The 16,231-nt window shown below is 36.0% G+C and overlaps 1 protein-coding gene across 1 annotated transcript in view; it reads left to right on the top strand.

Annotated features, from left to right (window-relative positions):
• Positions 1-16,231, top strand: part of LOC150096148 (ribosomal biogenesis protein LAS1L-like) — a 266,535-nt gene that overhangs the window by 168,146 nt on the left and 82,158 nt on the right. Inside the window, exon 9 of the mRNA XM_090409522.1 lies at positions 2,926-3,040. Coding sequence (XP_090265648.1) covers positions 2,926-3,040 — 115 coding nt within the window. The remainder of the gene's footprint in view (positions 1-2,925; positions 3,041-16,231) is intronic.

Below are 16,231 nucleotides of genomic sequence, written 5' to 3'. Positions count from 1 at the left end.
TTTTGTGCCCTTGGAATCTACAGTTTTGTTTGAAGGCACATCAAAAGTCAGCGGAACCTCGTTCATGTTTCCTATTTGCGCAAGTCCAAACTTTTCTCGTTTCCTTGCGTTAATGACGAACTGATGAAATTCAATAATTTTTTTCTTCATATTCAGCTGACATCTTTTGTGATATTTTTGTTTTAGTTCGCATATATAGCTGGTGTCTCTTAATGATGTTGATCCAGTAAAGTTGACGATCCCTCTGTTAGTGGCTATTGCTTTCACTTGATGAATAATCATTTTTGTAGACACAGAAAATCCCGCTTTTCTGTGGTCTAAAATCTGAGTATTCAGTTCTGCCTCAAGTTCTGGCCAATTTGCAGTTCCACTTCGTAGGTTATGTTTGTGTGAGTTGCTTTTTTTAGATCCTCTTCCTGATTTTGACAAGTTCTTATCGTTTTCTTAGTTGCTGATGGCCCAATGCCTCTCTGTAGTCCTGTTTCCATGTTCTTTAGCATACGCAATCAAACGTAGCTTGTATGCAATATTGTAGCAACGCTGATGTTTTTCAGCCATAATTTGCCAAGAAATTTAGAGAAAATTTAACGGCAGAAATTTATCACCATTCCCAACAACCACGACAACAATTAGAAAGTTTAAACGAACAGGAACACAGCTGTGATTGTCGATGACAGCACATGCGCATCCACTGAACTACGTAACTTTAATGCTCTCACACACAGCAAGGAGCAATAAAGAACTCGTGTAACTCGAACAGAGAAAATTTCCAGAAATGAAAGTAATAAAAAACAGAGTATCGGCATATAAGATGCACCCTATTTTCAAAGAAAAAATGTGTGTCTTATATGCCAGAAAATACGGTAGTTAATTTGTTTCTTGAAAATCCTCCAATTGTATTCATTTGAAGGAAAACAGTATGGGAAGTTTCCAAGAACAGAGGTAGATGAAGAATTGGTTCATTGAGTGTATGTGGAGCTGAACTGTGTATGGAAGTTGACCAAGCAGTTGCTTTTTCTTGTGCATGATTAGAGAAAAGGGAGGAATGGTAGTGACTGGTTTCGTAAAGTAATGCCTATGAAAATATCTATAAAAGAGACACTGCAGAAATGGAGCATCTATGAGAAAGCAATTGAAAGGAATCTGCGAGATCAGGATCATCTGCTAAGTGGACAATGAATGACAGAGATGACACTCAACAATCCAGTTGTGAAAGGCAAAAGAGAGAGAAGTTTCTCCAAACTTTTTCATGTACAAAGTGGATAAGGTGAGCTAGAATTCATTGCTTGGTTGGTTTATGATTTATTGGCACAAGGACAGCAAAGGTTATATTGCACCATTCCGAAGGTAATAACAATTCACAAGATAAGATTGACTAGGTGATCTGCTGTGGAATGAGACTGGCAGAATCCATATTGGTCATCACTGATTAATTGCTAGTCCTCCAAATGGTGAAGGTGTTACCTAATAATGACCTTCCTTATTACTTTGTATTGCTTCATTTCTCTAATACAAAGTAATGACCTTTCTTATTACTTTGTATTAGAGCAGTGTTTCTCAACGTGAGCCGTACGCCCCACAGGGGGCAATTTGGATATTTTGCGGGCAATTAGAAAAAATATACATATTTATATTATACTCTTTCAGAATTTGGCTGACTATTATGCTAGAGGGGGGGATCAAAATCTTTGAGACATTGAGGTGGGGCATGATCCAAAAAAAAAAAAGGTTGAGAAACACTGCATTAGAGAAATGAAGCAATAGTTTGACTAACTTTTATCTTTCTTTCTTTCTTTTGAGGGATAAAGGCTTACTTCCTTGCCAGATGTGATGTATACATCACATCTTGTATAGGCAATACAAGATGGGTATTAATTCTGAAGCACAGTTTTTCAGCATATTTAGAAGAAAACAATTTGGTCTGGGACTTATTGGTTTCAAGACTACTGAGGATTTTTCTGGCAAAAGACAGAAGGCATCTGTGAGTTATTAATGATATAGTGGAGGCGCTTTGCTTGCTTGTCTATACAAAAGTTGGAAGAAAAGACTCACATGAAGAGATCCGTTTTATCTTTAGGTTACATACACATCCAAACCATTGAATGATTTGGATGTGTATGAGAGCTTGAAACAGCAAAGGACAAAATTGTGTCCAACAGCCCTAGTTGCTTCCTGAAGGGCTCAATAGCTATTTGAGCAGGAGACATGTTTTTTTTTGCATTTAGCTCTTGGCAGTTTGCTTGGGATTTGTTGCTTTTTTTGAAGTGGTGTAGGCAAGTGTGAACACTTGCCAAGAGTCCAGAGTCTGGTATTCAGCATATTTTCAATTTGAACATTGAAAATATGCTGAATTTATTATTGTACTTGTTTGAATTTGGCACACTTGTAGGAAAACAAGGATGTGAGGAATGAAGGTCTCTATTTCCAGCAAGGATTATTTCAGATATTGGTTGAAGCAGGTGTTAGGATTGGGAGAGAACAGACAGTAATCAGACTATGGGAAAGAGACATAGAAATAGAATGAGAGCAGCTGGACGAGGGTCAATCTGTAGAAAAGAAAATGAACAAGGTTGTAGATGGGTTTGCAAAGAGGAGAGCTAGCATCATCATTCTTGGGAGAGCTGATTAAGAAAAGGTCCAGGTTATTGGGTCAATGATGAGGCCTATCCAGTATTCTGGTAAGTAGCTAGGTAGGTGAACAGTTTGTGTTAGATCATTACTGATAGCAAATAATTATGCTTTCCTTCCACCTTGATCTGTAAAGTTAGAGAAAGAGAGATAGTTTGAATTATAAACATTGAGGTCTGCATCCATACCTTGATAAAATAATTGATTGCCAGATGTGATGTATACATCACATCTGGATTACACAAATAAGAATTTGCAATTTATTTTGTTTTATTTTTTATTTTTAAAAATTACTAGAAGCGTCAACATCTTTGCAAACATGGCTTTCCATAAAGGTGGTTTTGAATTGGGCAAGACTGTTGGCTGCATGTTTAGAAGCACCAAGCAGATTTTCTCCAGCAGTTCTGCCATTGTAAGTTAATAATATTTTCTTTATTTATTTTTTGTGTATAAAAAGTATAATTATTATGTGCTTGAATTAATTTTGGAGACTGTCTAAGAGTTTCTTTAAAATGTCTGAATGAATATATTTACAGAAAATTTTGTATACTGGTCTGTATGCATTATAACTTGATAACTGTATTATAAAGGAGAAACATGTTTTTTGTTTGTATTAAAATATGTTTTAAACTCCGTTTTATACCTTGATTTTAAGTTAATAACAAAGTACCTTTTTCTGTGATAATTATATTTTAACTGACATTCTTTCATGGAAGAGTGTAACATGTTGATGATTTTTTTATCCCAGTTTTAATAAATAAATTCAGAAAATTAATAGTGGAATAACCAGTATTCATATACACTTTGTTGACAAAAGTATTTAAATATTTAGTTGTTGGTATAAAAAAAAGTGCTTTAATTACACTTCTACTACCAAGTGGGACCACCTTTGGCCTGAATTACTACTACTTTTGGGGCATGTTTTCAACTAATTTCTGATATATCGCAACAGATATTCTTCCATTTAAAGTGCAAAGCTACCCTTATTGCTGATGCTTATGATGGCCACTGTAGTCTCTGGAGCAAATTCGGCATTCTAATTCATCCCAAAAATGTTTGATGGGGATTGAGATCTGGACTCTTAGCTGGTCAGTCCAACACTACATTTTTGTGGAAACTAGTCTCAGACATGCAATGCAGTATGGCTTGGAGCATTGCCATGTTGAAACATTCAAGAGTCAATGCCGAAGTACTTCCACAGCATTGGAAACATGAAGTTGTCCAGGTATCAAGCCATCAGATATCATAGTTTTAGACACATCCACCAATGGACCATCCAACTGAAACACCCTCATGCCATTACTGAGCATCCACCAAACTTGACAGTTGGAATGATGCAGTCCTGCTGGAACCATTCTCCATGTCATCTATCTTCAAATCCAAACACGACCATCAAAGTGAAACATTTGAAAGCATTATTCCTCACTCCACAGTGCCCTTTTCCAGTCATCCAAGGTTCAGGAATGGTGTGAAAGACACCAGTCCAAATGTCATTTGGCATTGAGGGAGGTAATGTGTGGCTTGTTTGCAGTAGCTCTGCCATGGTAACCTAAGACATGCAATTCTTTGCAGACAGTTCTAGTGCTCACAGATGTCTCTTCAGCATTTTCCAGGTTAACTGCAAAGCCCACTGCTGATGATGTGCTGAATGTTCAAACATTCCAAGACAGTGCTTGTCGATCTCAGTCAATGTGTGTTGGTGACCTCTTAGGGCATTTTCCTGCTGTTGTAGCACTATCAGCGAATGACATATACAACATATACTGAGATGGATAGCAATGTCATGGACAGAAAGACCACTGATGTGACACCCAACTACAATCCCACATCGGAAGTCTCAGTTCAACTGCACATGGCATCTTTCACGTGGGATGTGCTGCAAAACATGCAGCACATTGTTACACCTGATATCTTAGGAATATAGTATTCTCAGTTATCATGGTGTAACATGAAGAATAAATATCATAAATTAAAACCCCTGCAAAAAAAATGAATTATTTAATGGAAAATTTCTTGCATCCAGTAATATGTATAAAACGTAAGGGTTGTTGTTAAAGTAGCTGATAAAGGAAGGAATGTATTAATATTGTAATATGACTTAAAATAAGGAATTCTAACTAAATAAGTAGCTAACAAAGGAAAGTATAGATTAATATTGTAATACGATTAAAAATGAGAGAGTTAAGTAAATAAGTAGAAAGGGATGAGTCATAAAATACGTTATGTGAGAGATTAAGTTATTAAGTAGAATTCATAGAAAAAGTTTGAAAGGGGATTAAGTCAGGCTAGCACAAGAAAAGCAAAGCTATCGCTTAGGGCCGATCCCCAGATTGAAACATTGAGAACGGGCTTGCCGATCAAATGACGTTTGGTGGGAAAACGCCACCCTAATTGATCGATGATTAAAAAACAAGTAGAAGGAGGAGAAAGGAAGTAAGAAATGGTGTCGTTAGGGGAGCAGCTATAAAAGGGTTGGTAACCCCCCCTGGAGAGGGCTTTTTTTTGGAGAGTCGCTTTTGGCCTGGGAGTTTGGTTTTGGTTCCAGTGGAGTTCACGGGGTTTTCCTGAGTGGCGACAGGGGTGATATCTCCTCGTCACAACATGGAAATGAAAGTGAGCGGGATTTTGATTCTCATTTTTCCGAGTAGGAAGCAAAGGAAAGATTGCCATAGAGTCCTAGAAAAGGAGGGATCTTCTTCGTTTCGACGCTAGTGATAACTATGCAAAGCAGAAAGCTGTAAAGAGATCGATGTCCTCGTTGCTGATAGTAGAGCAAATATATGTGTGTTAAAGTATTCCAGAGTTACGAGAAGTTATACCAAAGGTTCGTTTGGAAAAGAATAAAGGTCCATACGAAAAGCTCAAGAAAGGTACTGTAAATCATAACCTATGTTAGCTAGAAATTTGTCTGTGAAAAGTATCGTGATTCCAATATAGAACTGTTGAAGTTATACTAGGACTTTAGTGTATGATAGAATGTGTTATGTGTAGATTGACTAGTGTTAAAGATTTGTGAATGTTTAAGAGTCCTAAGGTATTTTTGCATGTCTATTATATTGCACAAGATATTTGAATGCCACAATTGTGTGTTAGTGCAAATAACGGTATAATGGAATAGTGTGAATTAAGTAATTACGTATCCTATGGATTGAATGCCTAATGTAATGTATAAAATAATTGAAACGTCACAAGTATGTGTTAGCAGTGAATAACTTGTTAATCTACTTCAGTATGAAAAATCAGATAGTGTGAATTGATCTAAATTTGTTCACATCAGGTGAATTTATGAATTAATGTGTATGGTGGCATAATCACAAATAGCCATATTGCTTGTAATGATTTAATGTTAGTCTATAAGTATTTCAGTTTAGTATTTGAATTGTACCATGTTTAGAAACTTGATATACCTTTTGTTCAATGATAAAAGAGTTGTCTGATTTTGCTAATCCAATGCACCGCTTAAAATCATCGTACCTAATCACACAGGAAATTTAATGTTGAGGAAAGAGATTAAGAGTCACGACTGCAATAATATTTAAATACTAAGAGATATATTCAAGATTGACTTTCTCCCTATTTACGACAACATAAATGGCGCAGTTGATAACCACTTGAAAATATTGTACTTAGTCACGCCGAAAATTTAAGTCGAGAATCGAGTTAAGTGTCACGACTGCAATAGTTACACTTTCAGATATATTTGAGTTCTTTCTCCTTGTTTATGTATGTAATATCCTAAACTAAATATCCCAAAGGGCGCAGTATAAATACAAATATTAGGGGTACTACGGGGAGTAATAACTTAGATATTGGTATAAGTTTTGGTAAAATCTCGGGCATAGAAGTTAGAAGAATATAGATAAAAGGAATTTGTAAGATTAGAGTAGAAGTCGTAAATTGGGACACAACAACATCCCACCTTTTATTACAGACTTATGCTGACACTCCCTGAATATTTGCATGTCATAAGAGCTGAAATTTGCATGGCAAAGGTGTCCAAATACTTTTGTCAACATAGTATATATTCTTTCTTATCCATATGAAAAGTATTATAAATGTCTAAAGTACTAAAAAAGATACTATGGTATGATGTCACATATGATGACTAACTGATGACTTGGGTGTGTGTGTGTGGGGGGGGGGGGGGTGAGAGTCTATCGTCATTCTACTGGACACTTCCTAACACCACAACTTATGCAACAGAGTGATAAAATCAAAGGCACTTTTGCAGCAGTATGCAAACAGAGATATCCTCTTCACAGATGAGAAGATTTTCATAATTGAAGAGTTGTTTAACTGCCAAAACGATCAGATATATGCTCCAGGTGGTTGCACATCGTGTATCATACCACCCAGGATTCAGAGAGGTCATAACCCTACGTCAGTGCGGGTTTGGTGTGGGGGGTGGCATATCGGGATATCCAAGTTGCATTTCTGTGAGAAAGGGATCAAAACCTCTGCCAAAGTATATCAAGACACCGTACTGGAACCTGTGGTATGGCCCCTGAACAACACTTGTTTCATGGTAGGCAAATGGACCTTCCAGCATGGCTCCATCTCTGCACACAAGGTGAGGACCGCACAACAGTGGTTGGAGTCAAATATGCCCGACCACATGTCACCATCTGATTATGATGGTGATATTCAGATCAGAAGTCCCTATCTGAATTGGTTGGACTTCTGATTGTGGTTGGAGCTTGAGAGAGAGAGTAGTCGGCAAGAAACATCATCCCAATATTGCTTGCCTGAAGGTGGATTTGGAGCAAGCAGTGGCAATGTTTCTGTTGGATGTTGTGTGTGTGTGTGTGTGTGTGTGTGTGTGTGTGTGCTGTCATCGATATGTGGCCTCACAGATTTTGGGTAGGTATGAAGGCAAAGAGGATGTTTTGAATATTGAGTGCTGCTGTATGCACATTACACATGTAGTTTGTATGGGCTGAAAGCTGTAAATAATTTACTGATGGATTAAAGATTTATGTGCTATTCAAATTGTAACAGTATTTATGGCTAGACAAGTATATGTGAATTAAATCAAGAAATTTGGTGAAATTGGAATAAAAACAAGAAGGATAAAAAATGTCTACTCAAATAGAAAGGGGGAGGAAAAGTTAGCAAAATAGGCATTGATGGCAAGATAGAATGAAAAAATGACCTAGAGGAAGACCAAGATCTAGGTGAATTGATTGAGTCAGACATTTTGAAGACCAAAATGTTGATATGACAATATTGGAGTGCTGATGAGTAATAGACTAATTTAGAAGAAAATGGAAAATTGTTGACAGGAGATGATTAATAATGTAAATTTAATCATTATTAAGTTTACAATAATATAAACTTAATCATTATTAATTGATATGCAAGAAATGCATATCGATTTCTTGAGGATGGAAGAAGAATAGTAAAAATACACTTGTGATACTGAAAAATGCTACTGAAATCTCTGACAGTGTCACTCTTTGGCCTTCAAACACATGGGCTAAGTAACATAATAATAATAATTATTATTATTAAGGGTCAAATCCAAATAACTGGGAGGAAACCTCCACGTCACCTTTCAGGAATGCAAAGAACTAACTGGGGCTTCTGACCTAATGTCCAATCCTTACTTTCACTTGGTGCACTCTGTTAGTAGGTATCTACTGGTTACTGAACAAACGACGATGGTCTGGCAGTTTGGAACTTAGCCGATTAAATTGTACTCTCTGTTGACTTAAACCACAAATGCATGTGATGGTACAACATGACGTGATTTCATGCCATCTGAGACAGCGCTTAGTTATACAAGGCCCCTACTGTTTTTGTCAGGTAACCAGGGTGGACAGTGAAAAGTTAGTTACTGGAATTTCAACTCAACAACTAGAAGAAGAAGAAATCCAACATCAGAAGAACTGAAGATAGGAACAATGAGTATAAGGAGTATTAATGGAAAGGAAATCGAACTTTCAGAAGAATTAGAAAAGTACCACGTGGACATGATTGGCATTACTAAGACAAAAACAGGTGAGATCTTACTAAATAATAAGTAGGGAATGTTATTTTCAGGCAATAATGATCAAGGAAAGGAAGGAGTAGCGATAGTTTTCAACACCAAACATGAAGATAAACTTCCTGATTGGAAGTCGGTTTCAAGTAGAGTGATGTGGACAAACGTCAAAATGTGGGACATGGACAGTGAAATTTATTTGTGCCTATGATCCCACAGAAGAAGTAGCGATAGTTTTCAACACCAAACATGAAGATAAACTTCCTGATTGGAAGTCGGTTTCAAGTAGAGTGATGTGGACAAACGTCAAAATGTGGGACATGGACAGTGAAACTTATTTGTGCCTATGATCCCACAGAAGGTTCTTCTTTTGAGTAGGGAATGACACACCAGGCATATAAGAACATTTTTGGAAAATTTGAAGAAAAGGGCAAACCTAATAATAATAATGGTATTTACTGGACTTCTGCTCGGGACATGGACTAGTTATTACAAACACCATGTTTCATCCTAAAGATGTGCACAAATTCACATGGAGAGAAGACATAAGGAATAAGAAAAGCCTCATTGATTACGTCATTGGTAATAGTGATATCATAAGGCTAGTTAAGGATACAAGCATGTACGGAGGATTTGAAATTGGAAGTGACCATTAGTTAGTACTAAGCAGGATAAAAATGGATATCACTTTGAAAAGAACAGTGTGTAAGAAAGTTTTAAAAGGAATTAAAGTTTAGAAGTTGACTCGACTGTACAAATATTATTGAAGAAAAAATGAAACAAATTGAAAAGAAGAACCAAATCTTGGAATCTCAGTAGCAAACTCTGAAGAAAATATTGATTCAATTTGGGAGGCATATGGTGAAGTCTGCAAGGATAGAAAAATAAGAACACTGTGGTGGACAAAAAAAGCTAAAGAAGCAGTCCTGGGAAAGAAGAAAGCATATCAAAAGTTCTTAGCAAAATAGTCTGCAGATTTCCTAAAAGAATAAAAGAAAAAGAATAAGAGAAAAATGTAAGATAGCTAAGTTTTGTGTAAAAGTAGCTAAACAAAAGTCATGGGAAGACCAGTAAGAATATAGAAAATAAATATTAGGAATTTGGCAAAATGTTTTGGAGGCTATTGAAGAAACTTAAATAGAGGAGAGAGTACTGTAAAGTAAATCCAAGATGATAAAGGTGTGATGAAAACTGAAGATAGGGATAGCCTAGATGTCTGGAGTAATTACTTTGAAAGACTGTTAAACAAACCAAGCAGTGACAGAACCTTATTAGAAAATTTCGAAGAGGAATGCAAAGAGGAGTACATATCAATACTTGAGGTAGAAAAAAGCCATCAAAAACTTGAAATGTGGAGAGGCAGTGAGTAGATGAAATTTAACCAAAAAGTGTGGAGGTATAAAAGTTTTGAAGTGGTTACACTGCATAATTCAGAGGACCTGGTCAGAAGATCAAATTACCAATAAGTAGAGTTGAGCTCTCATATTTCCCATCTATAAAAAAGGGGTGAATGTGAGAATTGCAGAGCAATCTCTCAACTAAATGTGGTAGGTAAGATTTAGTGGCACACCCAGGGAGGGGACCAAAAGGGGCCCTGCCCCCCCCCCCCAAAAAAAAAGAAAAAGTTGAAAAAACTAGAAAATTTTCCAAAATACTTTTCCTGATTAAAATTCATTTTTTATTTATGTTGTGTCATGTCTTCTATTTCTATACTACTTATGAATTAGGGGTCACATAAGGTGAGAGAACCCTATAGCAGTGTTTCTCAACTTATGGTCCGCGACGATGGGACAGGTGGTCCACAGGCTTAAATTAACCAAATAAATCTATATATTTTAATTATCCAAACAAAACAAATTAAAATTGAATAAGTAAGTAAAAAATTATTAAAATAAAATGAATACTTAAAAAAAAAATAGCGACAGAATGTTCATTCCATGAACATTCTGCCACTATTTTAATTTGTAGCGACAGAATGACAAGTAATAAAAGAGGGGTGAAGTGAAATCTGTTTTGTCAGATTTGAAGTGAACATGTGTTATCCACATGACCACATTTCAACCAATTGCTTGTTGTTTATTGATTTTTATTGTTGAAGGTTTTCCTCTTTCAACCAAGGCTCAATATATCTTCAGAAGTGCTAAGTAATACTTAGACAAAATGTGTTATGAGTTAACTCCAGTATTTGTATATTTTTTGGAAATCATGCGAAAAGCAAGCTGACAATTGAGTTGAAATGCTAACTCTCTTCAACCGAATTCCAATAATATGTGAAACTGCCATAACAGCATTCACTATATATATATATATATATACAGGGTGTTCGGGATAAATTTGACAGTTTCGTAAGGAAAAAGAAAATCTTCTTTGTATCTATTAAATTTAATGAATTGACAAAAAAACATTACAGGCAGAGTTAATTACAATACTATCAACAAGATTTACTCAAAATAACCACCATTAGCATCGATCACAGCTTCAATTCTGCTTCGGAACCTCGAACAAGCTGATGCTACAGTCTCCCTGGGAAGGGCCGCAAAAACTGTTTTAATTTTATCCATTAACTGGGCTTTTGTATTACTGGAAGTGCGATTGGTGTCTTTTTCAACTGTGCCCCATACAAAATAATCCATGGGGTTAAGGTCTGGGGAGTTTGGAGGCCAAACATTTGGACTGGTGAAGTCGTAGAAATTTTCAGACAACCATTTTTGACTTTTCCCAGAGGTGTGGCAAGGGGCCGAATCCTGCTGCCATACATACGGCCTACCATTGGCTACCCTTGTTATCCAGGGCTTGACTACAGTTAGCAACTCCACGAACAAAGCCCGAATTCCAATGCCAGGGTTCTTTAACACCTGTTCCTGCAGATTTGCGAGGAATTCTGCTGTACGAACGCAATCAGATCGTCTGCTAGGGATCTTTCTTCTTGCTACATCCTCGTAGTCACGATTGCAAGTCTCTAGTTCATGCCTGATTGTTTTTACTGTATTCAGGGAGCATTGGGCAGCAGTCGTAATATCCTTATTTTGATGGCGGGCACGAATCATCATGATACAAGTTATTCTCTTCCATGATTCAGGTGGGTTCCAGCTATCCATCCTTTCTGACATCTTGTATATGAATGAAGAAGGGTCCAAACTTTTAAATGAAGAGAAGTGTGTGTTAATACATGTAACTTATGGAAAAATATAATTAATTATAAATATGTCAAATTTATCCCGAACACCCTGTATATATATATATCTTAGTTTTAACACGTTTACGAATTTTAGCACTTTCAATTGAATTTTATTGTTGCCAAGTGAACTCACACAATCTAATTAATAATAATAGTTTTTATTTAGATACTGTGTTTGCCAGTGCAACATATGGTTTTGCTTGAGTCTATATATACAGCATAGTTTCTGTATGAGGGGACATGTGATTCATTAATTAGTGTCGTTTTAATCCCAGTTGTCTCTAATTGCACTATTTGTTGAGAAATATATTACACAGACTGCTTATATCTTATTCACTGACATAATAAAGTACTTATTTTTCTTGCCTCTGCAATTTGGGGGAGGGCGTGTTGTTTACCTCAGGAGCAAGTTACTATCACCCTGCTCTGAACGTGTTTCAGCTTTTTTTCATTTGCGAGGTATATGCGAAACTTTTTAATTTCTTTTTTTGAAAAGTAAAATCAGGGGTAAGAGTTATATGCGAGTAAGTACTGTATTTTCAATTATGGATAAGTACACTGGTACCTTCTTTAACGGAAAAATATCTCAGATGACAATCCGAGTTTGTAATGACAGTTTGTGTGTAGTTTCTGAAGAGAAAGAGATCTGTAACGAATCCACAGAAACACAGAATTTCTATCAGTTGCAATGCGATAATATTAATACGCTTAACAAAAAGAAAGATTTGCTGACTTGCTGGACACTCGATCAGTGGATCACATTCAAAGGTAAATACAGTTGGTTAGTTTGCAGGAACGTTTTTCTGTTTTGTGACTTTTCTCCCTTTACGGTAATTATGCCTACATTATTATGTTATTATTCAACAATTGTTTACAGTTTTGAATGTGTATATAAAATCAATATCAACAGTAGCCTGATTACAAAAGCGTGATGAAAGGGACAGGGAGGTTGGGAGCTTCCCCGGATAGTATTCAAAAGGTAAATACAATTGGTTCCAAAACTTATTAGTTTAGAATTTAACTGCTGGGAAAGGGTTTGTGTCCACCTCAAAACTCTGAAACAGAATTTGGAAACATTTTCCGAATAACTTTTTATAAGAAATTTCTGTGATTTCACGATCCATTTCAGGCTTGCAGTCACGAGAACGACCTTTCATTATTGAAAAAAAGAGCAGCTAATTGAGCTTTCAAGTGACAGTGGGCTTAAAATGCAATTCCGTGATCGTGGTTTGGCTCGATTCTGGATCTCGCCTTCAGTGAGAAGTGAATTTCCCGAATTATTTGAAGAAGTCGAAAATCGTCATGCAGTTTTCTACAACCTATCTTTGCGAGAAACGATTTTCATCGCTCCTTCAAATAAAAACAAAATACAGAATTTATCTTAGTGTGTGTGTGCCGATCTTCGACTGAAGTTGACCAATATTGAGCCAGATATCTAGCAACTCTGCAGAGGCCGAGAAGCTGAATCATCTCATTAAAAGTAAATAGTGACATAATTATATCATATTATTTATTTGTTTAATAAAAATTAAAACTTTGTTTTAATTTTTTATCCCCAAAATTTAATTTTTTATCTATATATCCAGCCTGGTTGGCCGACTCTGCATCCAAAAGGCTGTAAGTTCGAATCTCGCAGTGGACATGGATGTTTGTGATTGTCTTTGAAAATACTAGTGGTAGTGGTCGGAGGCAGACAGCATTGGTGTAGATGATGATGATGATTGTAGTTGTGGTTGGTGAAGACAGAGTTGTAGAGTAGGTGCCCTTTCTCGATATATTATTATTCGTGACACCTCATATGTCTTTGGACTACCTGGAGGTGTTATGTAATAATGATATCGACAAGCTTTATATGTTCATTGTGCATCATATACTTTGAATTTGGCACTTGGAAATGCTATCTGTGACAAATAAGAAATTGCATTGGCATAATTGAAACGGTACACAATTTCTTCAATACCCCTAAAAGACAGGACATCCTTATTGTTTATAATATTATAATATTAATATCTTTTAAGATTTATACTATCTTTATTTAGCTTGCAAAAATATTTACGTGCACCTTACCATTGTCTAAAATAATGCGAAAATCTGACAGTGACCTCTTAATTTCCCTAAATTTTGTTGATGATGTTGTGGCTCAATTAAATACCGTTCGTGAAACACCAGATTCTTCATTTAAAGATATTTACGATGAAGCATGTATAAAAGCCAATAATTTTAATATTGATATTAAAAAGTCAAGGACTTCATCAAAACAAACATTAAGCTTCAATGTTCCAGCCGATTCTGTAGAAGTGTATTTCAGGAGAAATATTTCATTCCATTTATTGACCAAATATTGACTCAACTTCATGAACGTTTCACTCAGCATCGCAACATTTTGAAATATATTTTTTCCTATTCTACCAAATGGAAAAGATGCTCCAACAGCAAGTGCAATGAAAGATTTTCATCAATTTGTGAATTTTATGCAGGTGATTTGCCTTATACAAATCCAGCAATTTTGAATGCCGAATTCAAGTTGTGGTATAAGAAATTTGAAAAACCATTTCCAATAGCTCCATGCAAAAATGCCATTGATGCAGTGCAAAGTGTGACAAAATGTTATATCCTAACATCTATAACTTATTAAAAATATTTGCAATGCCTCCAGTAACAACATGCATCTGTGAAAGGTCATTTTCTAACTTATGCCTTTTAAAAACCTATTTAAGATCTACCATTATGCAATCATGATTGAACGGACTGGCTTTGCTATATATACACACATAGAGAGAGATTAATGTAACCATGACTGAAATAATTCAAGAGCTTTGTAAAAATAAAAGAAAACTGGGTTTTATTCTTTATATAAATTTTTAAGTTTTGTAGATCTGGAAAATGCATATCACAAGTTGCTCAGAGAAAAGCTTTTCAAAACTCGACAATTATATAGGGTGAATGGAACATTATACAGAGCAATACAGAGTCTATATTTAAGTTGTCAATCAGCAGTTAGTCACAGTTAATTCACATGGAGAGAAGAGGCAAGGAATAAGAAAAGTCTCATTGACAATGATATTGTTGATAGTGATGTTTTCTCCCTGGTGCAGGACACCAGAGTGTACAGAGGATTTGAAATTGGAACAGGATAAAATTGAATATCATATTGAAAAGAATGACATGTAAGAAAGTTTTAAAGCGAATAAAAGTTGAGCTGCTCTCAGATGTGAACTGTAGATGAAAATACACAAAGATTATTGAAGAAAAAATGAAAGTTTCAGAACAGGAACCAAAACTTGGAGATTCAGTGGCAAGCCTTGAAGAAAACCCTGATTGATTCAGCTAGAGAGGCATGTGTTGAAGTTGTCTGCAAGGATAGAAAAATTAGAACTCCATGGTGGACACAGGAAGTTAAAGAGGCAGTGAAGGAAAAGAAGAAAGCATATCAAAAGTAACTGGCCAAATAAGTCAGCTTGTGCTCTTAGAGAATACAGAGACAAATGTAAGAAAGCTAAACAGTGTGTAAAACTAGCTAAACAAAAAGTCATGGGAGTACTTTGGCAAGAACATAGAAAATAAATATTGAATGGAGGAATGAGTGTTTTAAAAGGAGTTAGAGATGATAAAGGTGATATGAAAACGGAGAAAAAAAGATATCCTTGAAGTATGGAGTAATTACTTTGAAAATTTGCTAGATGAAACAAGCAGTGCTGACAGCACAGTGATGAAAAACACTGACCAGGCATGTTGCCAGGAATACATATCCATACTTGAAGTAGAAAAAGCCATCAAAGGCTTGAAATGTGGAAAGGCAGCAGGAGTAGATGATATTCGACCAGAAATTCTGAAGTATGGTGGTATAAAAGTCTTACAGTGGCTGCACTGCATAGTTCAGAAGGCCTGGACAGAGGGACGAATTCCAGACGTTTGGAGTAGCTCTCATAGTACCCATATATAAAAAGGGAAATAAAACTGAATGTGAGAATTACAGAGATATATCCCTACTGAGTGTTCCTGGTAAGATGTATGCAAGTATACTTGAGAAACGGTTGAGAAGAATTGTGGAAGAAAAGCTTGGTGAAGAACAAGCTTTATTCAGGTCAAATAGAGGCTGTCAGGATCAGATCTGTATTTAAGTTTTGTCGATTTGGAAAAGGCATATGACAAGGTGCCAAGAGAGAAGCTATTCAATACGCTACAGTTATATGGTATCAATGGGCCATTCCGTTATATCAAGCAATATTTAGTCTTTATTTGAGTTGTAAGTCAGCAGTTAGAATTGAAGGAAGTACCGGAAGATGGTTTAATGTTAAATCTGGTGTGAGACAAGGATGTACATTATCCCCTCTGTTATTCATTATCTATATGGATCACATTATGAAAGAAAGTGGTATTGAACATGATATCAAAATTGGAGATGTTAATGTCAGCTCTTTGCTTTATGCGGACGATGTTAT

Source organism: Typopeltis vanoorti, chromosome 19 (genome assembly GCF_054136105.1).
Source record: "Typopeltis vanoorti isolate ZY-2024b chromosome 19, IOZ_Tvanoo_1.0, whole genome shotgun sequence".
Lineage (NCBI taxonomy): Eukaryota > Metazoa > Arthropoda > Arachnida > Uropygi > Thelyphonidae > Typopeltis > Typopeltis vanoorti.
Note: the sequence above shows the minus strand (reverse complement) of the source record. Positions and strands in the feature narration are given on the sequence as shown.